Source organism: Carcharhinus amblyrhynchos, chromosome 14, assembly GCF_965287045.1.
Source record: "Carcharhinus amblyrhynchos chromosome 14, sCarAmb.v2.hapA, whole genome shotgun sequence".
In the NCBI taxonomy this organism is placed as follows: Eukaryota; Metazoa; Chordata; class Chondrichthyes; order Carcharhiniformes; family Carcharhinidae; genus Carcharhinus; species Carcharhinus amblyrhynchos.
The window spans coordinates 765,803-791,650 of NC_137337.1; the positions used below are offsets into that span (position 1 = coordinate 765,803).

General features: G+C 44.7%; 2 protein-coding genes across 7 annotated transcripts in view; one reads left to right on the plus strand and one right to left on the minus strand.

Moving 5' to 3' along the window:
• erg28 (ergosterol biosynthesis 28 homolog) overlaps positions 1-20,508 on the plus strand; it is a 38,453-nt gene extending 17,945 nt beyond the window's left edge. For all 5 annotated transcript variants that reach the window (XM_080202126.1, XM_080202127.1, XM_080202129.1 and 2 more), the window contains exon 5: positions 18,854-20,508. In XM_080202126.1, the coding sequence (XP_080058252.1) occupies positions 18,854-18,963 (110 nt within the window). In that variant the 3' untranslated portion in view covers positions 18,964-20,508. The remainder of the gene's footprint in view (positions 1-18,853) is intronic.
• The window catches only part of flvcr2a (FLVCR choline and putative heme transporter 2a), a 118,505-nt gene that overhangs the window by 4,069 nt on the left and 88,588 nt on the right, over positions 1-25,848 (minus strand). Inside the window, exons 8-10 of one of the 2 annotated variants that reach the window (XM_080202123.1) lie at positions 20,515-20,626; positions 12,946-13,004; positions 9,167-9,256 (exon numbers count right to left, since the gene is read on the minus strand). In XM_080202123.1, coding sequence (XP_080058249.1) covers positions 9,167-9,256; positions 12,946-13,004; positions 20,515-20,626 — 261 coding nt within the window. The remainder of the gene's footprint in view (positions 1-9,166; positions 9,257-12,945; positions 13,005-20,514; positions 20,627-25,848) is intronic. The other variant, XM_080202124.1, reaches the window with a different exon arrangement.

Genomic DNA, 25,848 nt, shown 5'->3' on the forward strand with positions numbered 1-25,848 from the left:
TTGACTCAAGGAAAAAAATGCTTCTAAAATTGTTGTGATCTGTGATGCACAGCCTGAAAGGTGAGTAAAAATAGATTAAGAATAACGTTCAAAGGAAATTGGAGAAATAGTTGAAGGGACTAATCTTATAAGACCATAGGGAAAATGCAGGACTGTCTTCTGATACTCTGAACTTGCCAATGAGGAGTGTAGTCCAGAGACGCTCAAATAATTGCAAATTTGCCTTATCCAAAAAGAAGAAGATTTTGTGAAATACAGTAAATTAAAAACACACGCAATATTCTAATAGATGATGCTTCTCTCCCTCCTACCAGGAACAGGGTATTTTAACCATCTCTCTAGACAGGCAAGCCATTTTGATTCTCCCCTTCTCATCAAAATGACATATAAAATAATACACTAACATATTTTCCAAAGGCTCACTAACAAGAACAATCTCAGCATTTATATAAGAACATAAGAACTCAGAGCAGGAGTAGGCCATCTGGCTCCTCAAGCCTGCTCCACCATTCAATAAGATCATGGCTGATCCTCTATACTTCTACTTCTAGCCACTAATTACTTATGATAGAAATAGCCTATAGAATTATCCACATTTAATGGCTTCAGAGCAGGTAAATGTCCTTTAGCACTTCACAGAAACATAAACAGACAAAAATAAATTTATGATGGATGATTAAAAGCAGTATTTAAGCAGAGTATCTCAGAGGACAGAATAGTGAAAAAGGTCAACAGAGAGAAGCAAGATAAGATCTTGATATTAAAGGATGATAAAGTTCAATCAGAAGAATGTACTGAGATTAGCAAATTTTCGGTGGTCGGTAAGTTAATGGAAAGGGTCCTGAGAGATAGGATTTATGACCTATCTCTCAGGATCCTTTCCTGAGAGATGCAATTTAATCCGGGATAGTCAGGACGGTTTCGTGAGGGGTAAGTCCTGCCTCACAAATTTGATTGAATTCTTTGAGGAGGTAACTAAGTGTGTAGACGAAGGTAGAGAACTTGATGTTGTATACATGGATTTTAGTAAGGTGTTTGATAAAGTTCCCCATGGTAGGCTCATGAAAAAAGGAGGTGTGGAATAGAAGGAAATTTGGCCGATTGGATAATCATAGAAGACAGAGGGTGGTGGTGGAGAGAAAATTTTCAGACTGGAGGCCAGTTACCAGCGGTGTATCACAGGGGTCAGTGCTGGGTTCTCTGCTATTAGTGATTTTTATCAATGACTTGGAAGAGGGGGCAGAAGGGTGGGTTAGTAAATTTGCTGATGACACCAAGATTGGTGGAGTAGTGGATGAGGTGGAGGGCTCTTGTAGGCTGCAAAGAGACATTGATAGGATGCAGAGCTGGGCCGAAAAGTGGCAAATGGAGTTTAACCCTGATAAGTTCCTATTTTCAAGAAAGGGAACAGGGATAGCCCGGGAAATTACCGACTGGTGAGTCTGACTTCAGTGGCTGGTAAGCTGATGGAGAGGCTTCTGAGGGACAAGATTTATGAGCATTTGGAGAGGTTTAGCATGATCAGAAATAGTCAACATGGATTTGTCAAGGGCAGGTCGTGCCTTACGAGCCTAGTTGAGTTCTTCGAAAATGTGACTGAACACATTGACGAAGGAAGAGCAGTGGACGTGGTGTACATGGACTTCAGCAAGGTGTTTGATAAGGTCCCCCATGCAAGACTTCTTGAGAAAGTGAGAGGGCATGGGATACAAGGGGCTTTGGCCTTGTGGATCCAGAACTGGCTTGCCTGCAGAAGGCAGAGAGTGGTTGTGGATGGGTCTTTTTCTGCATGGAGGTCGGTCACCAGTGGAGTGCCCCAGGGATCTGTTCTAGGACCCTTGCTGTTTGTCATTTTCATAAATGACCTAGATGAGGAAGTGCAGGGATGGGTTAGTAAGTTCGCCGATGACACGAAGGTCGGTGGTGTTGTGGATGGTCTGGAAGGATGTCAGAAGTTGCAGCAGGACATAAATAGGATGCAAGACTGGGCGGAGGAGTGGCAGATGGACTTCAACGCAGATAAATGTGTAGTGGTCCATTTTGGCAGGACCAATGGGATGAACGAGTACACTATCAAGGGCAGGAGTCTTAGCAGTGTTGAAGAGCAGAAGGATCTTGGGGTCCGGGTCCACAGGACTCTTAAATCGGCCTCGCAGGTGGAGGATGTGGTCAAGAAGGTGTATGGTGTACTGGCCTTCATTAATCGAGGGATTGAGTTTAGGAGTCGGGAGGTAATGCTGCAACTTTATAAGTTGCTTGTCAGGCCCCACTTGGAGTACTGTACGCAGTTCTGGTCGCCTCACTATAGGAAGGACGTAGAAGCTATTGAAAGGGTGCAGAGGAGATTTACAAGGATGTTGCCTGGATTGGGAGGCATGCCTTATGAAGATAGGTTGAGGGAACTGGGACTCTTCTCCCTGGAGAGGCGTAGGTTGAGAGGCGATCTGATAGAGGTTTATAAAATGTTGAGAGGAATAGATAGGGTGGATTCTCAGAGGCTATTTCCCTGGGTTGAAATGGTCGCTACGAGAAGAGACAGATTTAAGGTGCAGGGAAGCAAGTACAGAGGTGATGTTAGGGGTAAGTTTTTCACTCAGAGGGTGGTGAGTGAATGGAATCGGCTGCCGTCATTGGTGGTGGAGGCGAACTCGCTGGGGTCTTTTAAAAGACTTCTGGACGAGTACATGGGATTTAATGGGATTGGGGTTTATAGATGGGTCTGTGGATTGGTAGGTGTTGATGTGATCAGCGCAACTTGTGGGCCGAAGGGCCTGTTTGTGCTGTAGTGTTCTATGTTCTAAATGTGAGGTGATTCATTTTGATAGGACAAATTTGAATGCAGATTACAGGGTCAATGGCAGAATTCTGAGGAATGTGGAGGAACAGAGAGATCTTGGAGTTCCTATCCACAGATCTCTGAAGGTTGCCACTCAAGTGGATAGAGCTGTGAAGAAGGCTTATAGTGTGTTAGCGTTTATTATCAGGGGGTTTGAGTTTAAGAGCTGTGCGGTTATGCTGCAACTATAGAGGACCTTATGAGACCACATTTGGAATATTGTATGCAGTTCTGGTCACCTCACTATAAGAAGGATGTGGAAGCATTGGAGAGAGTGCAGAGGAGATTTACCAGGATGCTGCCTGGTTTGGAGGGTAGGTCTTATGAGGAAAGGTTGAGGGAGCTGGGGCTTTTCTCTTTAGAGCGGAGGATGGGAGGTGACTTAATAAAGGTTTATAAGATGATGAGGGGGAGAGATAGAGTGGACGTGCAGAGACTATTTCCTCAGGTGGATGTAGCTGTTACTAGGGGGCATAACTATAAGGTTCATGGTGGGGTATATAGGAGGGATGTCCAAGGTAGATTCTTTACTCAGAGAGTGGTTGGGGTGTGGAATGCACTGCCTGCTGTGATAGTGGAGTCGGACACTTTAGGAACTTTCAGACGATTATTGGATAGGCACATAGAGCACACCAGAATGATAGGGAGTGGGATAGCTTGATCTTGGGTTCGGACAAAGCTCGGCATGACATCGAGGGCCGAAGGGCCTGTACTGTGCTGTACTGTTCCATGTTCTAATTTTCACTAATTTATTCTTCATAAACATGCAGTCAATACAAAAGTCCTCAGTTGCAAGAATGAGAGACAAGATTCTTGAGTACAAACATTGAGGTCTTTTCTCCAAGTGAAACAAGCCTGAAAATGCAATGCATGATTTTGAATTAGATGTACACTAGTTTATCAAGGTAAAGGACTCTGTGCTAGGTTTTCAATTTGAAGGAGCGTGCACGCACTAACACAATTGCTCCAATTTTATAATGACACTAATGTGCTTTGAAGAATAATGGAAAGGGCCATTTTATGTACAAATCACAATGTAGTAGCCAGCATATTAGGAATACTTGCGTGTTAGGTGTACATGCACTTTAGGTTATTAAATGTACAACAATGTATGATGTGTGAAAAATGATCAGAAATAATACTCTTTTCAACTGCTGGAATTCATACCGAATGACAGGGATTGTGGCAATACATTGACATAACAAAGAACAATACGGCACAGGAACAGGCCCTTCAGCCCTCCAAGCCTGTGCCACTCATGCACCCAGCTAGACCATTTGTTTGTATTCCTTCGTTATGTATTCGTTTGTACATGAGAATAAATACATGGAAACTAATTGCTATTGCAGAGGTTCCCAGAAGATGTGCTATGGCACACTTGTGTGTTATGAAAACCTCCTAAGTGTGCCATGAGAAAAGATTCAAAAAGATTTTAAAAATCATGTAATTAAACTGAAACAAACATACCGAGATAAAAAAAGGGAGGAGGTATTGGTGGTTTTGAAAAACATTAAGGCGGACACGTCCCCAGGGCCAGGTAGGGTCTATCCCAGAATACTGAGAGAGGCGAGGGAAGGAATTGCTGAGATCTTGGCCAAAATCTTTGTATCTTTTTTAGCCATGGAATAGGTACCAGAGGATTGGAGGGTTGCTAACATTGTTCCTCTGTTTAAGAAGGACAGAAGAGACAATCTGGAAAATTACAGGCCTATGAGCCTTACATCCGTAGTGGGGAAATTATTTTGGAGAAGATTCTTAGGGACAGGGTGTACTCACATCTGGAAGAGAAAAGGCTTATTAGCGATAGCATGGTTTTGTGAAGCGGAGGTCGTGTCTCACAAATTTGATTGAGTTCTTTGAGGAAGTGACAAAAAAAATTGCCCAGGGCAGGGCAGTGAATGTTGTTTACATAGACTTTAGTAAAGCCTTTGATAAGGTTCCTCATGGCAGGCTGATACAGAGGGTGCAGTCATATGGGATCCAAGGTGAGCTGGTAAGAACATAAGAAATAGGAGCAGGAGTAGGCCATCTAGCCCTTCGAGCCTGCCCCGCCATTCAATAAGATCATGGCTGATCTGTCGTGGCTCAGTTCCACTTTCCCGCCCTCTCCCCATAACCCTTAATCCCCTCTCTTATCAAAAACCCATTAACCCGCGTCTTAAAAATATTTAGCGAGGCAGCCTCCACCACTTCAACGGGCAGAGAATTCCAGAGATTCACCACCCTTTGAGTGAAGAAGTTCCTCCTCAACTCCGTTCTAAACTGCCCCCCCTTTATCTTGAGGCTGTGCCCCCTAGTCCTACTGTCTTTTTTGAGCGGGAAGAGTCTCTCCACCTCTATCCTATCCATCCCATTCATCATCTTATACGTCTCAATGAGATCTCCCCTCATTCTTCTAAACTCTAACGAGTACAAGCCTAGTTTATTCAGCCTCTCCTCATAGCTCAACCCCCTCAACTCCGGTATCAGCCTAGTAAACCTCCTCTGCACTCCCTCCAAGGCCAAAATATCTTTGCGCAGGTGCGGCGCCCAAAACTGCACACAGTACTCCAGCTGCGGCCTCACCAATGCCCTATACAGCTGCAGCAAGACCTCCCTACTTTTATATTCAATCCCCCTCGCTATGAGGGCCAGCATCCCATTCGCCTTCCTGACCACCTGCTGCACCTGCAAGCTGGGTTTTTGCGACTCATGCACAAGGACCCCGAGGGCCCTCTGCACCGTCGCCTGCTGCAGTTTTTTGCCACGTAAGTAATAATCCTTCCTACCATTATTCCTACCAAAGTGGACCACCTCACACTTGCCAACATTAAATTCCATTTGCCATTTCCTGGCCCATTCGCCCAGCCTATCTAGATCCTTCTGCAGACTCTCCACACCCTCCGCACAATTTGCCGTTCCCCCAATCTTGGTGTCATCAGCAAATTTCGACACCCTACACTCGGTTCCCTCCTCCAGATCATCTATATAAATGGTAAATAGCTGAGGCCCCAGCACCGACCCCTGGGGCACTCCACTAGTCACCATCTGCCAGTCCGAATAGCACCCGTTGACCCCCACTCTCTGCCTCCTATTTGACAACCAATCCTCTATCCACGCTAACACCCTACCCCCAACTCCATGTCCCTCGACCTTCTGCAATAACCTCTTGTGAGGTACTTTGTCAAACGCCTTCTGAAAATCTAGAAAGACCACATCCACCGGCTCTCCTCTATCCACTGCCCTAGACACATCCTCATAGAACTCCAGTAAATTTGTCAGACACGACTTCCCTTTAATGAAACCGTGCTGCGTCCGCTCTATCAAGCAGTTCCCTTCAAGATGCCTCGCAATTTCCTCCTTAATGACAGATTCTAACATTTTACCTACCACAGACGTTAAGATGGATATAAAATTGGCTTGGGCATTGAAAGCAGACAGTAGCAGTGGAAAGATAGTTTTCTAACTGGAGATCAGTAACAAGTGGTGTTACATAAGGATCAGTGCTGAGGCCTCTGTTTATATACATTATAAATGATTTGGAGGAAAATGTAGGCAGTCTGATTAGTACATTTGCAGATAATACAAAAATTGAGGGAGTAGTGGATAGTGAGGAGAACTGCCACAGGATACAGCAGGATGTAAAATGGCTGGAGACTTGGGCTGAAAGATACAGATGGAATTTAACCCCAACAAATGTGAGGTGATGCAATTTGGAAGGTCTACTGCTGAAGGAAAGTATATAGAAAATGGCAGAGCCCTTAGAAATATTAACATACGGAGGGATTTAGGTATGCAGATCTACAGTTCCCTGAAGGTGGGAACTCAGGTGGACAAGGTGGTCAAGAAGGGGTATAGCATGCTGGCCTTCATCGGTTGGCGCATTGAGTATAGGAATTGGAAAATCATGTTGCAGCTGTATAAGACTTTAGTTAGGCTGCATTTGGAGTATTGTGTACAATTCCGCTTGCCATTCTACCAGAACATAAGAAATAGGAGCAGGAGTAGGCCATCTAGCCCTTCGAGCCTGCCCCGCCATTCAATAAGATCATGGCTGATCTGTCGCTGCTCAGCTCCACTTTCCCGCTTTCTCCCCATAACCCTTAATCCCCTCTCTTATCAAAACCCCATCAACCCGCGTCTGAAAAATATTTAGCGAGGCAGCCTCCACCACTTCAACGGGCAGAGAATTCCAGAGATTCACCACCCTTTGAGTGAAGAAGTTCCTCCTCAACTCCGTTCTAAACCGCCCCCCTTTTATCTTGAGGCTGTGCCCCCTAGTCCTACTGTCTTTTTTGAGCGGGAAGAGTCTCTCCACCTCTATCCTATCCATCCCATTCATCATCTTATACGTCTCAATGAGATCTCCCCTCATTCTTCTAAACTCTAACGAGTACAAGCCCAGTTTATTCAGCCTCTCCTCATAGCTCAACCCCCTCAACTCCGGTATCAGCCTAGTAAACCTCCTCTGCACTCCCTCCAAGGCCAAAATATCTTTGCGCAGGTGCGGCGCCCAAAACTGCACACAGTACTCCAACTGCGGCCTCACCAATGCCCTATACAGCTGCAGCAAGACCTCCCTACTTTTATATTCAATCCCCCTCGCTATGAAGGCCAGCGTCCCATTCGCCTTCCTGACCACCTGCTGCACCTGCAAGCTGGTTTTTTGCGACTCATGCACAAGGACCCCGAGGTCCCTCTGCACCGTCGCCTGCTGCAGTTTTTCGCCCCGTAAGTAATAGTCCTTCCTACCATTCTTCCTATCAAAGTGGACCACCTCACACTTGCCAACATTAAATTCCATTTGCCATTTCCTGGCCCATTCGCCCAGCCTATCTAGATCCTTCTGCAGACTCTCAGAAGGATGTTGATGCATTGGAAAGGATGCAGAAGATGTTTACCAAGATATTGCCTGGCTTGGAGGATATGGACTATGAAGAAATGTTGAACAAACTTGGATTGTTTTCATTGGAGCTTCGGCAGATGAGGGGGAATCTGAAAGAGGTTTACAAGGTTATGACAGATTTAGATAGAGTGGGTAGTTGGAGTCTTTTTTCCAGGGTCGAAGGGTCAATTACTTAGGGGCATCTTCCCATCCTGTAAAAGGTATGTGGATGAGCACTTGGCACATCATAACATTCAAGACTATGGGCCAAGAGTTGGAAGATGGGATTAGGCGGGAGCTCAGGTGTTTCTGATTTGTTGATATGGACTGAAGGGGCCAAAGGCCCTCTTTTGCACTGTATGATTCTATAAACTTGTATCTATAGTCATCTTTAGCTCTTACCTACATATGAGATTGGCAGTATGTTGAACCCTCAGTCCTGCATTTCAGCTTTCTCCTTTTTTTTTTAATCATGTTACTGCTTTTTTCTTATTCCTTATATTTGTACTTGAGGTAATAGTACTCAAAATATTAATCCAAAAACAAAATGCTGCAGATAGTGGAAATCTGATTTAAGAAGAAAAAATGCTAGAAAAACTCAGATAATCAGACAGCATCTGTGGTGAGAAACGGTCAACGTTCATGTTGGTGACTGTTTCAAACTATTCAATCTTATATGAACTGGATACATTTTATTTGTGAACTGTATTTTTAAGGAAATCAAGGTTCCCTTTATACAGTTTACAGTTATATTGTACTGTTTACATTTTTCCAATGCCCCAGGTTTTGCGGTAGCTCGCACTGAAGCTTTCATACTCAGCATTATTATAGCAGAAATCAGCATTTTGGCATCCACACATGCACAGTAAAACAAGGAAACCTGTGCTTCCCATTTTCTCCAATGGCAAACACAGGTTGAAAATCGGCCCAAAGGAGCTTTTTCCTAGAGGACAGTTTGGAGAAAATAAGAAGTAAGCCTCAATTTTGTTTTACCGTATCGAAGCATACCGTGGCATATAAAAGGTTTGGAACTGCAGAACTATTCATTACTACCATAAGATAAATTACATCAAATTACTTTGAGGCAGGGATACTTAGACAGCCAGGGTGGATAAAGTGAGCAAGCACACTTTCTAGTACAGGATACACTATATAGTGCATCTTTCAATCCAGAGCTAAGTGTGACTGACAAACATGAGTTTTTAAAAATTCTTTCATGGGATGTGGGCTTCGCTGGTCAGGCTGGCATTTATTGCTCATCCATCATTGTCCTTGAGAACGTGACAGTGAGCTGCCTTCTTGAACCACCACAATCCATGTGGAATTAATACTGCTAAGGAGGGTGTTCCAGTGTATTCCTGACACTTGCTCAGTATCGCTTCACAGTTTTGGTTACTGTCGGCTGTTAGAATAGGTGACTCCAACCTAAAGTCAACCATTATGTGAAAGGTGATTCTAATTCCTACCTCTGATGACAACAACTGACGAGGCAAGATGAATGAGGAAATCGTGGCAGCTGTAGAACCGTAATCGAGAAGATGATTTGCTCCTATGTTCTGTAATACACACGCTACACATCATTAGACATTAGTGTTCAAACATCAATTGATAGTCAGTACTGCATTTCTGCTAGAGGAGCAGCTGCCTACAGAAGTCATACACAAGACCACATCATCCAACAGAAACAACTACTACCAAATAGCACTCCATCACATTGCGGACTGTTGGCATTGTCAGCTTTGAAACTTGGGTTATTAAGAGCCAGATAAGTGACAGACCGTGATGGCAGAAGGACTCCGCAAAGGCCAATGCTGATCAATTAATTTAGACATAGTCCTAGGAAAAACAAACAAAACCACCGTGTTTCTGTTTTCTTTCCAGATCTTATCACACTCTGCCAAAAAAATACTCAAGAAGGTGTGTTTCACACCATCATACGGGGCGGGGGGTGCTAGCCATGAACGGGGAACAGTCATGTTGGCCTCGCCAGTAGAACTGAAGGCCATTGAAGCCCCAGGGAAGGTCAAGAGTAAGGGGGTGTTCCTTGGGCAGTGCCAACCTGACACCTTGACAATGCCCACCAGGCACATTGGCATTGTGGAGGCAGGGCCGATGAGGGGATGAGGCGTATGAGGGGCTGGGCCCGAGAGGGTAGCATGATTATGGGGAGGGGGGAGACGGCCTGCTGCGCACCCTGCCTGCAATCAGTAGGGGAGGGATTGGGGGGGTGGGGGCTGCTGCGCACTCTGCTTGTGATCAGTGGAGGAGAGATGAGAGGGGAGGGGCCCGCTGCGCACTCTGCTTGTGATCGGTGGGGGAGGGATGAGGGAGGCTGGGCCCGCTGCACACTCTGCCTACGATTGGTGGGTGGTTGGTGGGGGGGGGGGTGAGGCGGGGGGACCCACAGTGCACTCTACCTGCGATCAGTGGGGGAGGGAGAGGGGGGCCTGCTGTGCACTCTACCTGTGATCAATGGGGGAGGGAGAGCGGGGACCGCTGTGCACTCTGCCTGTGATTGGTCAGGGGAAGCCTGCTGCACACTTTTCCTGCGATCTTAGGCTCTTAGGCTAATTGGTTTCCACCAAATTGACACTATTTCTTCCCTGAATCTGACTGAGTAGGGTCCCATTCGTAGACATGCAGGGTAGAATAGGTGTAGGGCGATGCGGCGGCGCGGGCTCGTTGGGCCGAAGGGCCTGTTTCCCGTGCTGGGTTGTTCTTTGTTCTTTGTATCAATGGTGGGGGTGGGGGGTGGACAGGCAGCCCGCCATCGCTCTGCAGGTGTGATCACTGGGGGTCTGAATTGGTCTGGGTGGTGGGGGGTAGGTGGCATGGGTGATATTGTCGGCTGGTATCGGGCTCCCTATTGGCCGTGGGCCTCTGTGATTGTGGGGCGGGGGGTGGGGGGGGGGGGGGGGGGGTGGTGTGGAGCAAGTCGGCTGGGTTGAGGCCAGCTGCAACAGCAGAGGTTGACAGAGAGAGATCTGTCAGGCCTCTGCTGTTGCACATGCACAATAGCCCCCTCTGCTGCTGCACATGCACAATAGCCCCCTCTGCTGCTAGAGCAGGCTGACTGGTGAATTAAGCCCTAACCACTCCATTCGGTAACTAGAAACATCCTAGCCCATTTTTACACGCACTAGGTGCATTAGATTGGGAGTAAAGACTCTCCCATTTTCATGCTAGCTGGACACTTAGAACTTTTCTCATAAAATTCTGCCCATAGAATGGCATTCCAATCCCTCTGGTGAGGGATTGGAATGCCCTGCCTGCTGCAGTTGTAAATGCGTCTAGTTTGGGGGCGTTTAAGAGATCCGTGGATAGGTTTATGGATGGAAAGGGATTGGTTTAGGTTAGAGGGTCATTGCTTTTTAACTGGTCGGCGCAACATCGTGGGCCGAAGGGCCTGTTCTGCGCTGTAATGTTCTATGTTCTATAGAAGTGGATTTTTTCAAATTGGCCAAATACAGCTATTCTATCTGAGAGAAGATATGAGTTTAAACTAGGGTGGGATTAGGAATGGGCCAGAAATGAATGGCCTTGAGGGTACAGATAAAGAAATACTGGGGCATTTGCAAGGTTAGACTCCAATCTGTTCCTCGTAGGAATTGTTACCAGGTCACTGGAAGGGACAAGAGAGACTACTGCTAGGGACACAAAGGACCCAAATGGAAGGCGAGTGTCAGGATAGAAATGGAGGTGATGCTGGTCGTGGGTGTTGGACAGAAGTACAGGGTAATGAAAGAACTCCACTCACTCACAGGAAACCTTCAAATAATTAGAAATTAAGCCTGAACCATACCTGATGGGAATTCAAAATGGTGCCACTGGCAGTTCCAATTCTGTCTATGATCCTGTGGATAGTGTCAGGGACTGAAAGATTTGAACTACTGACTATCTGGCAGATAAATTAGTTGTTTGTAGAAAGTGGGAAGTTTCTGACCACAAAATCAACCACATGCCTACCCCATTCACACTGGGCAGGGAGGATCCAAATCAGTCTTCTAAACTCCACTACAATTGGGAATAAAGGCTTCAGATTCCTTGGACAACATTCTTTTAACCTTTTAAAAATCCCATCATGAGAGGAAAGTTGAACCTGGGGAAATAGCCATTAAAACATAGCAAGGGGAACAGACAGGCTCAACAACATGCTCATCTATCAACTCCAATCAAAGAACTGCAGATACACAACAGATCCTGTAACCAATCTGATTCAGTAGAAATGTTGCTGTTGTTCTCAGCTAACTAATTCAATGTTTGCAAAGAGAGTTGATGCGAGAGCTGAACATGAGGAGATGAGTAACTATTTCTGCGTTAGTTTTAGACCTGCAACAGACACTGAGCAAAGGCAGAGTCACTCTATGCCAATGGGATTCAAAATGGCCTTCCCAACAGGCTTGAACAAAGATCCTTCATTGAAAGAGTTAATGGACAGGATTCTCCGACTGCATTCACTTTAAAACTGGAGAATCCTGCCTCAGGTCAATGGACCTTTGCACGTTGCGACCCCACCCCACCCACCCGCTACAATTCCCATGGCTAGCGGGCCAGATTTCCAGTCAGTATCTTTTTCACAAGTCCACACATAAGCATTCCTACTGCTCATAAAATGAAAAAATAATCTGAAGAGCTGTAGGGACAGAGCTATCATTAGACAGTGTCTGTCACCTTCACTAAGGTTGGGTTGGATTCTGTAAAGGACATTGGAGAATTTTGATGTTGAACAATCCCCACAAATTGTGTGCTATCTTTACATATTCAAAGCCTGGAAACAGCTTGATAGAGTGATAGAATGTAAGCACAAGAAGTGTTCTTGTGATTCCAAACATTCCAGTGTTCTCATTGCACAATTCTCGAGGTAAGAAATAAAGGGTAGGATTTTCCAGCTGAACCTCTGATTGGGTAACAGTCGTTAAAGGGTTGCTTAGGAGGAATGATGGGAGATTACAAAGCTAGCGTTATCAGCTTTTATAAAAGATGCTAATTTTAAAAAAATATTAATTTTAGCATTAACTAGGGTTGTGTGGCCCGCGCAATAAATGCAGAGGTAGTGAACAGAATCTGTAGCCAAGTAATACTGTGGCATTTAACATCGATCACTTGTTTGACAATTGTGATTGGAGGTGATACAGAGAACAAGGTAAGAATGACACTTATTTTGAAATAATTCAGCAGAATAAATTTTACCCAAAAAAACCAAGCATGCCTGAATTATTAAGGCCGGAGGCAAAGCTTTACTCACCGTATTTTGTTGGGCGTGCATGTTTGCCTTCTGTCTCCTGAGATCTGATTTAATTATTGCTGTTAAATCAAATAATCATATTGTTAATTTATTTCCCATTTCTTTTTTCCTGCTCTTTATTCTTCTTGCTAAAAATAGAATTCAAAGTCAGAAATAGTGATCCTCAAGTAATCCAGTCTAAGCACAGTGATCCCAGGGCCTTTTAATACCAACATAAACAATCATGGAATAATCCATTATGTAAACAGAACACTGTGTAGACTGATTCTGGAGAAATCCAGCATCAGTGCTATATGAGGACAACAAAACTCCATTCCTTAACAGAGCAAACAGATCATAAATTACATCAAAAGTATGGCAAAATAAGTAAGTTGGCAGAATTGCACATAGGCAGGAAAGATAGGTAACAAACACAAATGGTGCTGAAATGACAAACTTAATAAATTACATGCTTAAAATGCCCAATCTTTGCAGGGCAACAATCAAAGCAAAAAGAACCATGTAGCCAAAACAGTAAAAGGTGATAATGAAGCTGTGTAACATTCTGGTCAGGTTCCACTGAGAGTTCAGTGCCCAGTACTGATCACTAAGATATTGAAGGCTTGGAGACAGTGTCAGGACACATGAGCCTTACAGATCTCCGGGGGTGGGGGAGGGGTTTAATCGAAGTGCCCAATGGGCAGAAAACAGGAGATTTTCCCGCCTGTTTTTTTGGGTGTACTTAGTGGAATGGATTTCTGCACTCAGTACTCCACAGCATCTGTCAGGGGATTCACACTGGTAAAGGTGGCAGGGCAGGGTATAATCCTGCCCGAGAGGCTGGCATGAGCGTGCTGAGTGGGCCACTGCACATGTGCCGGTGTGACAGCAGGGAGATCAGTGCATGCTCACTGAGACCTGCCCACTACCACCCCACCCCCCCCCAACACCCATCGCCGGCTTCCCAACTGCTTCCCTGCCTGTGCCCCCCCAACAATCACTGACTTCCTCTCCCTCACACATCCAATTGCCAGCTTTCCTGACCCTGCCCCCCACCACCCTCCCCAGGCCAGCCCCCATCTCAGCACACACCCCCCCCACCTCCTCTCCTGGGCCAGCCCTGAACACCCAACTCCCTCCCCACCCTACCGCTCCCTAAGCACAGTGGCAGTGAATCCCCCCGCCCCCCCCACCACTGATCGCTCTCCCCCTCCATCCCAGTAGGCCCTGTCCCCTTGGCATTTCCCAGTGGACAGTGTCAGGTGCCTGGTGGGCAGTGCCAGGGTGCTACTGCCCAAGGGGTACCTCCCTGCTCCTGACCTCTTGGGGAGGTAGCCTCAAGGCCTCTGTTCCCATCAACGAGGTAGCAGGGGACCAGCTTTAACCCTTGTTGTGGAAGCATATGTGTTTATACACAGGCAAAAAGTAAATCTGAAAAATGACTTTTAATGAGATCAGGAAATGGGGCATTAGGAGGCTGAAGGGTTTAGACTGATGGGAGGCAACATTAGGCCCCATACTGGGGAGAGTTTCATTACAACAGTCACTATCACTTTACAGAAAATGTGAAACATGGAGTAGCTGAAGCAGATATTTGAAGCATACATGAGGCAGGAGGGCAGAGGGAATCACCATTAGAGTGGCTAATGTAAAGTTAAACACCAGCAAAGAGCAGTTGGACTGAATGATCTGCTGCATGCTACAGATTCTATGAACCAGATTTTGTGTGTTACTGACAGTGAAACTCAGGGTCACCATCATACTCCTTTAACACCAACAACAACTTCTGAAATCCACATTTATGTAACTGAACTGCTGTCAGTGACTCCATCTTTTCCATAGGATGTGTGGTCAAATTCCCCACAGAATGTAATCAATTAGAAAACAACTGGCGAGAACTTGGTTTTTTATACTGTAATATTACTGTTAATATCCCCAAAAATGTAACACCTCATTGTTGCAGTGTAGCTGGGTTCTTAAGGACACACTTAAGGATTGATAAAGAACCTATCTGGCTGTAGGAAACTAACTTTGTGTGTATGCCATGTCAATTCTTTCCATTCTTCAGCTTCTAATGCTGCAATCATTTATTTCACTCTCTGAAAAAATGGAAGGATAATCAGTGCATTTTATTTCCGGGCTTGCTGTCTGTGACAGTACTTCAATTTGATTGACTGCTTACCCTGCTCGATGAAATCACTGTTGGATGCTTGGAAATTCCCCTGACTTGGTGCCAAATTCTAATGTTGGGAATGGTGAAATCCATGCCACAGAGATTATTAGATCTTTGCGGACGGTTTTCTTTGAGGTCAGCGGTGAGTATTGTCACTTCACCATTGACAACAAAATCCAGATCTAGGTAATTCTAGAAGACAGGCAAAAAAATCAGGTTCTGATGTAGTAAGAGATAAAATCACTGTTGTAAAGGGAAAGAAGAAACTATATCAGAAAATCAGAGAAAAGATTAATTCACTGAATACAAATTCCCTTATGTAGGGTTAAGATCAAACATTTTGAAAGTTTGGAGTCAAGATTGTGTGCAATCTATGTGAAAGCAAAGCTGGAGAGTTATAAGAAGCATTAATTGCTATGGAAGTATGTGACATAGGTACTCCAATACAGACTATGTCGTACATTTAGTTATGATGGGAATTTGGCATTCCTAGCTAAAACCTTTTCAGGAGAAAAAGAGGTGTGTAATGATGAGATACTGTGAGTAAATGTTACTTCCATTACAGCTCTGGAGTGTTTGGAGGACCTAGGGATTGAGTTATTGTGGGAATCAGGAGCAGGAGTTGGCCATTCAGTCCCTCAAGCACACTCCGTCATTCAACTAGATAATGGCTGATAATATACCTCGGTGACATTTTCCCATACTATCCCCTAACCCGTAATGTTGTTAGTTTAGGACAGAACTTTTATGGATACTCAGAAATAGAGAGGAAGATTGATGCATGAACTCAGGGGAGATGGTGGCATCATGGTAATGTCACTGGCCAAGTAATCCAGAGGCCCAGGCCAATGCTCTGGGACATGGGTTCAAATCCCACTGCAGTAGCTGGTGGAATTAAACTCAGTTAATAAATCTGGAATTGAAAATGAATCTCTATGGATATGAAACCATTGTTTGAAAACTCCATCAGATTTAGTAATGCCCTTTAGGAAAGGAAATGTCATCCTTACCCAAAGCCTCTGCCAATCAGCATCCACTTGCCAACCGATCAGCATTCACTTCACTTCCAGTATAAATTGTTGCTTTCCCTCATATTGGGATTCTTACAAAGCATCGTGATGAGTGCTAGACCAAAAGCTTTGACAAGTCCCTTTTTTCAGCAAGGGAGTAGCAGGTAATATACAAAAAGAAAAGACTGGAATTTAAATAGCGCCTTTCATGAACATTGGATGCCTCGGTGTTTTTCAGCAAATTAAGAACTTTTGAAGTCTGGTCACTGTTTCAACACACAAGTGCCAGGAAATGACCACCTCTGACAGCAGAGAATCTAACCATTTCATCTTGGCATTCAATAGCATTACCATCACAAATCTCCCACTATTAACATCCTCAGGGATACCATTGACCAGAAATTGAATTGGACTAGCCAAATAAATACTGTGGCCTGCAGAGCAGGTCAAAGAGTAGGAATCCTGTAGCAAGAAACTCATCTCCTGACTCCCAAAAGCATGTCCACCATCTGTAAGGTACAAGTCAGGAATGTGAAGGAATACTTCCTACTTGTCTGGATGAATGCAGATCCTACAACACTCGAAGCTCAATGTAGGCGCAAAGTCCCACAAGAGCTGATAAACGAGACTCCCCAACAAGATCCCGTTTTCAGAATACCCCACCCTGTCAGAGACGCAATGAGGTTCCCATCCAAGAAGGACAGGAACTTCATTTTAATACAACTAAATATAATTAGCAGACAGGGGCTAGTGAAATCCTAGCCATTAACACAACATGCATAGGCAGCTGGGATCAAGTGAATCTCTTGGAAAGTATAGGGGTATAGGAATAGAGTGAAGAGAGAAATCAGGAGGGCAAAAAGGGGACACAAAATTGTTTTGGCAGGTAAGGCAAAGAAGAATTCAAAGAGCTTCTCCAAATACATAAAGGGCAAAAGAGTAACAAGGAAGAGAGTAGGGCCTTGTAAGGATCAACACAGTAATCTATGTGCAGATCCACAAGAGCTGGGTGAGATCCCAAAAGAATACTTCTCATCAGTATTTATTGTTGAGAAAAGCATGGATGTTAGAGAACTTGTGGAAATAAATATTGATGTCTTGAGGAGTGTACATATTATAAAGGAGGTGCTGGAAGTCTTAAACTGCATCAAGGTAGACCTGATGAGGTACATTGCAGGATGTTGTGGGAGGCTAGGGAGGAAATTGCGGGTCCCCTAGCTGAGATATTTGAATCTTCGATAGTCACAGGTGAGATGCCTGAAGATTGGAGAGTAGCACATGTTTAAAAAGGGCTGCAGGGAAAAGTCTGGGCACTACAGGCCAGTGAGCCTCACATCTGTAGTGGGTAAATTGTTGGAAGGTATTTTGAGAGACAGGATCTACAGGCATTTGGAGATGCAAGGACTTATTAGGGACAGTCAGCATGGCTTTGTGAGTGGAAAATCATGCCTCACAAATTTGATTGAGTTTTTTGAAGGGGTAACCAAGAAGGTAGATGAGGACAGTGCAGTTGATATTGTCTACATGGACTTTAGCAAGGCCTTTGACAAGGTACTGCATGGTACGTTGTTGTGTAAAGTTAAATCTCATGGGATCCAGGGTGAGGTATCTAAATGGATACAAAATTGGCTTCTTGACAGTGGTTGTAGAGAGTTGTTTTTCAAACTGGAGGCCTGTGATCAGCGGTGGGCCTCAGGGATTAGTGGTGGGCTCACTGTTATTTGTCATTTATATTAATAATTTGGATGAGAATATAGGGGGCATGGTTAGTAAGCTTGCAGATGACAACAAGATTGGTGGCATGGTGGACACTGAGGAAGGTTATCTCCAATTGCAGCAGGATCTTGATCAATTGGGCCAGTGGACTGATGAATGGCAGACAGAGTTTAATTTAGACAAATGCCAGGCAATGCATTTTGGTAGATTGAACCAGGGCAGGACTTAGTTAATGGTAGGGCGTTGGGGACAGTTACAGAGCAAAGAGATCTAGGGGTACATGTTCATAGCTCCTTGAAAGTGGAGTCACAGGTGGACAGAGGGGTGAAGAAGGCATTCAGCATGCTTGGTTTCATCAGTCAGAACGCTGAATACAGGAATTGGGACGTCTTGTTGAAGTTGTACAAGACATTGGTAAGGCCACACTTGGAATACTATGTGCAATTCTGGTCACCCTATTATAGAAAAGATATTATTAAATTAGAAAGAGTGCAGAAAAGATTTATTAGGATGCTATCGGGACTTGATGGATTGAATTATAAGGAGAGGCTGAATAGACTGGGATGTTTTTCCTCTGGAACGTAGGAGGCTAAGGTGTGACCTTATATAGGTCTGTAAAATAGTGAGGGGCACAGAGAAGGTAGATAGTCAATATCTTTTACCAAAGGTAGGAGAGTCTAAAACTAGAGGGCACAGGTTTAAGGTGAGAGGGGAGAGATACAAAAATGTCCAGTGGGTCAATTTTTTCACACAGAGGGTGGTGAGTGTCTGGAACAAGCTGCCAGAGGTAGTAGCAGAGGCGGGTACAATTTTATCTTTTGAAAAGCATTTAGATAGTTACATGGGTACGATGGATATAGAGGGATATGGGCCAAATGCGGGCAATTGGGATTAGCTTAGGGGTTTTTAAAGAAAAAGGGCGGCATGGACAAGTTGAGCCGAAAGATCCTGTTTCTATGCTGTAAACTTCTATGACTGTAACACTGCCAGACCTGTTGAGTATTTACATCATTTTCTGATTTTATTTCAGATTTCCAGCATCTGCAGTATCATAAAGTCTTTACAGCATGGAAACAGGCCCTTCAGTTCAACTTGTCCATGCTGTCCTTTTTCTGTATTCTCCTGTATTCAATGTTCTGACGAATGAAACCAAGCATGCCGAATGCCTTCTTCACCACTCTGTCCACCTGTGACTCCATTTTCAAACAGCCATGAACATGTACCCCGAGATCTCTTTGTTTTGCAACTCTCCCCAACGCCTTACCGTTAACTGAGTAAGTCCTGCCCTGGTTCAATCTACCAAAATGTATCACCTCGCGTTTGTCTAAATTAAGCTATATCTGTCATGCATCAGCCCACTGGCCCAATTGATCAAGATCCCGCTGCAATTGGACATAACTTTCCTCACTGTCCACCATGCCACCAATCTTGGTATCATCTGCAAACTTAGTAACCATGCCCCTATATTCTCATCCAAATTATTAACATAAATGACAAGTGGGCCCAGCACTGATCCCCAAGGCACACCACTGGTCACAGGCCTCCAGTTTGAAAAACAACTCTCTACAACCACTGTCTGGCTTCTGTCAGGAAGCCAATTTTGTATCCGTTTAGATACCTCACCGTGGATCTGTGAGATTTAACTTTATGCAACAACCTACCATGTGGTACCTTGTCAAAGGCCTTGCTAAAGTCCATGTAGACAACATCAACTGCACTGCCTTCATCTACCTTCTTGGTTACCCCTTCAAAAAACTCAATCAAGTTTGTGAGACATGATTTTCCACTCACAAAGCCATGTTGACTGTCCCTAATCAGTCTTTGTATCTCTAAATGCATGTAGATCCTGTCTCTCAAAATACCTTCCAACAATTTACACACCACAGATGTTTTTGTATTATCTTAAACAAAGTCAGAATCTCCTGATGGAGAAATCCAAGTTTCAGCAATCTGTTCACATAACTCAGTCACTGGTCCTGTTTGAAACATGAATTGCTCCCTGTGCCTCAGTGGTCAGTACTGGACATGGTGCATCTGAGTAAAACTTGACACAGTGCTCACAATGGGTCTGACCAGAACTGAATGGTGGATCAAACGAATTGCTTTGTACCAGATTTTTAAAAAAATTATTAATTCAAGGGAAGTTCATTTATTATTCATTCCCTATCCCTAATTGTCCCTCGAAAAGATGGTGATAAGCTGCCTTCTTGAAGCACTGCAATCCCTGTGGTGTACGTCCACACACAGTGGTGTTAGGGAGGAAATTCCAGGACCTTGACCCAGCGACAGTGAGGGAACAGTGATATATTTCCAAGTCAGAATGGTGAGTGACTTGGAGGAGAACTTCCAGGTGGTGGTGTTCTCATGTTACCAAGCTGCCAGAGTGTTGTTGGAGCTGTACTCATCCAGGCAAGAGGAGAGTATTCCATTATAATCCTCACTCGTGTCTTGTAGATGGTGAATAGGCTTTGGTGGCTCAGGAGATGAGTTCCTCTCTGCAGAATTCCCAACCTTCAAGCTGCTGTTGTAGCCACAGTATTTATAAGATTGGTCCAGTTCAGTTTCTGCTCAATGGTAATTTCCAGGATGGTGATTAATAATTTCCTTTTTATAAAACCGTATTGACTTTCTCTGATCTGACAATAATTTCCAGAGTGTATTGTTAAGATTTCCTTACCACCATTATCTTACCTGTTATAATTGTTCCAATAAAGAGAAACACAAAAATGAAAATGTTTCCTGCCACAGTTCCAAAGTGATCAATCAGTTTACCCTGTGCAATGGTAAAAGTAATTCCAAAAACCTAAAACCAAAAACACAAAGTTAAGTTCTTTGGTAACATATTCTCAAATGTGTAAATTTTTGGGGATCATTTAAGGCTGCATTTGATCATGGAGCCTTGAATATAAATCAAAAAGACTGGCCCCAGATATTATTGAACTTTTCCAAAAGTTCAATTTGCAACTGTAGTGTTATAAACCATAGGTGAAAAAAAGAAACAATTAGATTAATTGAGAAACTGACAGGGAAACACCAAGCTTGGATTTTAAAAGCTTGAACATTACGGGTAAGATTTAGTGGGCCTGTTTGCTGTGGATGCAAATCCCATTATGCCACTAAATCTCATGAGAGGACAATGATGGGTTTGTGTCGGCAGTTTCTCGGTTTGAGATCTTCCCCACCAGTGATGTAATCAGTTCACGTCCAAAAAGGGTGTGAATCCAATTAGTGTGAATTGAAATGTATTTAAATCTTATTAAAAGGTTTCATGCCGTTGTGTCTGACACCGTGAATGCTTCCCCCTGCTGGTGTGACATCACAGTAAAAAGTCTGACAACACCAGGTTTAAGTCCAACCGATTTATTTGATAGTAAACTCACTAGCTTTTGGGTTTGTCCCTTTGTCAGGTGAATGGAGAGTTCTGACTGCCGGTGTGACATCACGCCAGCGGGACTTACTACTGTTTTTCAAGAACAAAAATCAGTCATGACGAGCATGCCAGCGGCATGGAGGACGGTATAGCTCCTGGGTGGCGAGGGACGCAGCAGGCGGGTGGCCTGTCATGATGCTTGTTCAATCAGAGGGCATTAAGAGGAGAGGTTTAATTGAGCATTAATTGCCTATTTGAGGCCTTGAATTGAGCCACAAAGGACACACCGGACACCTCGCCACCATTCACAATGTGAGGACATGCTGGCTGCCAGCAGACATGTCAATGGCAGAGTGGCCTAATTTCCAGATCCACAGATCTGCCTTCCCACCGATTAAACACAGTCCTCTGACTCTGTTGTAATATTAAGAAACAAGAAAGAAATCAAGGATAGGCAGAGAACAGAGCTTAAATGGGAAAAGAGGGAGGAAAACACATACTCTATTCCAACACTCTCCCAGTGCTGCATGAATCCTATACAGAGCTGGAAGGTGACAAAAGAAAGTGGATACAGAATTGGTTAGCTAACAGGAAACAGAAAACTGGCACTAATAGGTCTCTTTCTGGTTGGCAGGATGTGATGAATGGTGTGGCACAGGGATCAGTGCGCAGGTCTCAACATTGTACAATTTATATAAATGACTTGGATGAAGGTATGGTTGCTAAATTTGTTGATGACACAAAGATAGGGAAGTAAATTGTGAATAGGGCATCATGAGGCCACAAAGGGATATAGATAAGTAATTGGGCAAAAACTGGCAAATAGAGTATAATATGGGCAAATGTGAAGTTGTCCATTTTGGCAGGAAGAATAAAAAACTATATAAAGTTTATTTATTAGTCATAAGTAAAGCTTATATTAATACTGCAATAAAGTTACTGTGAAATTCCACTAGTCACCACACTCTGGCACCTGTTCAGGTCAATGCACCTAACCAGCATGTCTTTCAGACTGTGGGAGGAAATCAAGCACCTGGAGGGAAGCCACGCAGTCATGGGGAGAACATGCAAACTCCACGTAGACAGTGACCCAAGCCAGGAATCAAACCCAGGTCCCTGGTGCTATGAAGCAGCAGTGCTAACCACTGTGCCACCATGCCACCAGTATATTATTGGTGAGATTGCAGAGCTCTATGTGCAGAGGTATCTGGGTGTCCTAGTGCATGAATCGCAAAAGGCTAGTTATACAGGTACAGCAAGTAATTAGGAAAGTTGTTATCATTTTGTGTGGGAAATTGATTACAAAAATAGGACGTTATGCCTCAGTTGCACAGAAAATTGGTATTGTGTACTGTACTGGTCTCTGTATTTAAGAAAAGATGTAAATGCATTAAAAGCATTACAGAGAAGATTTACTAAATTAATATCACAATGGATGGGTTGTCTTATGAGGAAAGGCTAGTAAAAAGTCTGACAACACCAGGTTTTAGTCCAACCAATTTATTTGATAGTAAACGCACAAGCTTTCGGGTTAGTCCCTTCGTCAGGTGAATGGAGAGTTCTGGCCTCAGACAGAGCATATGAAGCACAGACAGTTTACAGATTACTGATTAGATCTTGCAACTCGGCCAACATTGTCTACCTGATACGTTGCAAGAAAGGGTGTCCCGAAGCATGGTACACTGGGGAGACCGTGCAGACGCTACGACAACGGATGAATGAACATCGCTCGACAATCACCAGGCAAGACTGTTCCCTTCCTGTTGGCGAACACTTCAGTGGTCACGGGCATTCAGCCTCTGACCTTCGGGTAAGCATTCTCCAAGGCGGCCTTCACGACACACGACAGCGCAGAGTCACTGAGCAGAGACTGATAGCCAAGTTCCACACACATGAGGACGGTCTCAACAAGGATCTTGGGTTCATGTCGCACTATCTGTAACCCCCAACACTTGCCTGGGTTTGCAAAACCTCACTCACTGTGCTGTCTGGAGACAATATACATCTCTTTAACCTGTGATCAGTGCTCCTTCCACTCACATTGTCGGCCACTTCAAGACTTGAATAGCAGGTTAGGTGTAAAGATTCGCATTCTGATCAGTAATCTGTAAACTGTCTGTGCTTCATATGCTCTGTCTGAGGCCAGAACTCTCCATTCACCTGACGAAGAGACTAACCTGAAAGCTTGTGCGTTTACTATCAAATAAATCAGTTGGACTAAAACCTGGTGTTGTCAGACTTTTTACTGTCTTTACCCCAGTCCAATGCCGGCACATCCACATCGAGGAAAGGCTAGACAGGGCAGGCTTGTATCTGCTGGAGTTTAGGAAACTAAGGTGACTTGATTGAAATATATCAGATCCTGAGTTGTCTTGACAGGGTGGATGTGGAGAAAATGTTTCCTCTTGTGGGAGAATCTAGAATCATAGAATCCCTACAGTACAGAAAGAGGCCATTCGGCCCATCGAGTCTGCAATCCCACCCAGGGCCTACCCTATCCCTATCCCTATATATATACCCACTAATCCCTCTAACCTACACATCTCAGGACACTAAGGGCAATTTTAGCATGGCCAATCAACCTACCCCGCACATCTTTGGACTGTGGGAGGAAACCGGAGCACCCGGAGGAAACCCATGCAGACTCAAGGAGAATGTGCAAACTCCACACAGACATTGACCCAAGCCAGGAATTAAACCCAAGTCCCTGGAGCTGTGAAGCAGCAGTGCTAACTACTGTGCTACCGTACCGCCCAACTAGGAATCACTGTTCAAAATGAGGGGTCGCCCATTTAAGACAGTGATGAGGCAAAATATTTTCTCTCTGGGGGTGGTGAGTCTCTGGAACACTTCTTCAAAAGGCAGTCATGATGTAGAGATGCTGGCGTTCAGCTGGGGTAGGAACAGTAAGAAGTCTCACAACATCAGGTTTATTTGGAATCACGAGCTTTTGGAGCACTGCTCCTTTATCAAGTGAGCAGAGAAGCAGTGGAAATAGAATCTTTGAATATTTTTAAGACAGAGCTAGATAGATTCATGATTAACAAGGGGGTGCAAGGTTATTGGCGGTCAGCAGGAATGTGGGGTTACGGTTACAATCAAATCAGCTATGATCTTATTGAATGGTGGAACAGGTTTGAGCAGCCGAGTGGCCTCCTTTTCTCAACGTGCACCACCAACTGGATATTAGCAGAATGGATGTGGTTAATGGGTGCTATTCGGATTGGCGGTTGGTGACTAGTGGAGTGCCCCAGGGGTCGGTGCTGGGGCCTCAGCTATTTACCATTTATATAGATGATCTGGAGGAGGGAACTGAGTGTATGGTGTCGAAATTTGCTGATGACACCAAGATTGGTGGAATGGCAAATTGCGCGGAGGGTGTGGAGAGTCTGCAGAAGGATCTAGATAGGCTGGGCGAATGGGCCAGGAACTGGCAAATGGAATTTAATGTTGGCAAGTGCGAGGTGGTCCACTTTGGTAGGAATAATGGTAGGAAGGACTATTACTTACGTGGCGAAAAACTGCAGCAGGCGATGGTGCAGAGGGACCTTGGGGTCCTTGTGCATGAGTCGCAAAAACCCAGCCTGCAGGTGCAGCAGGTGGTCAGGAAGGCGAATGGGATGCTGGCCTTCATAGCGAGGGGGATTGAATATAAAAGTAGGGAGGTCTTGCTGCGGCTGTATAGGGCATTGGTGAGGCCGCAGCTGGAGTAGTGTGTGCAGTTTTAGTCGCCGTATTTACGCAAGGATATTTTGGCCTTGGAGGGAGTGCAGAGGAGGTTTACTAGGCTGATTCCGGAGTTGAGGGGGTTGAGCTATGAGGAGAGGCCGAATAAACTAGGCTTGTACTCGTTAGAGTTTAGAAGAATGAGGGGAGATCTCATTGAGACGTATAAGATGATGAATGGGATGGATAGGATAGAGGTGGAGAGGCTCTTCCCGCTCAGAAAGGATAGTAGGACTAGGGGGCACAGGCTCAAGATAAAGGGGGGGGCGGTTTAGAACGGAGTTGAGGAGGAACTTCTTCACTCATAACGGCTAATGTTACGCCATTGTTTAAGAAGGGTGCCGGGCAAAAGGCAGAGAATTATAGGCCGGTTAGTTTAACGTCTATTGTAGGTAAAATGTTAGAATCCGTCATCAAGGAGGAAATAGCAAGGCATCTTGAGGGGAATTGCTTGATAGAGCAGACGCAGCACGGTTTCGTTAAAGGGAAGTCGTGTCTGACAAATTTACTGGAGTTCTATGAGGATGTGTCTAGGGCGGTGGATAGAGGGGAACCGGTGGATGTGGTCTTTCTTGATTTTCAGAAGGCGTTTGACAAGGTACCTCACAAGAGGTTATTGCAGAAGGTCAGGGGACATGGAGTTGGAGGTAGGGTGTTAACGTGGATAGAGGATTGGTTGTCAAATAGGAGGCAGAGAGCGGGGGTCAATGGGTGCTATTCGGATTGGCGGATGGTGACTAGTGGAGTGCCCCAGGGGTCGGTGCTGGGGCCTCAGCTATTTACCATTTATATAGATGATCTGGAGGAGGGAACCGAGTGTATGGTGTCGAAATTTGCTGATGACACCAAGATTGGTGGAATGGCAAATTGTGCGGAGGGTGTGGAGAGTCTGCAGAAGGATCTAGATAGGCTGGGCGAATGGGCCAGGA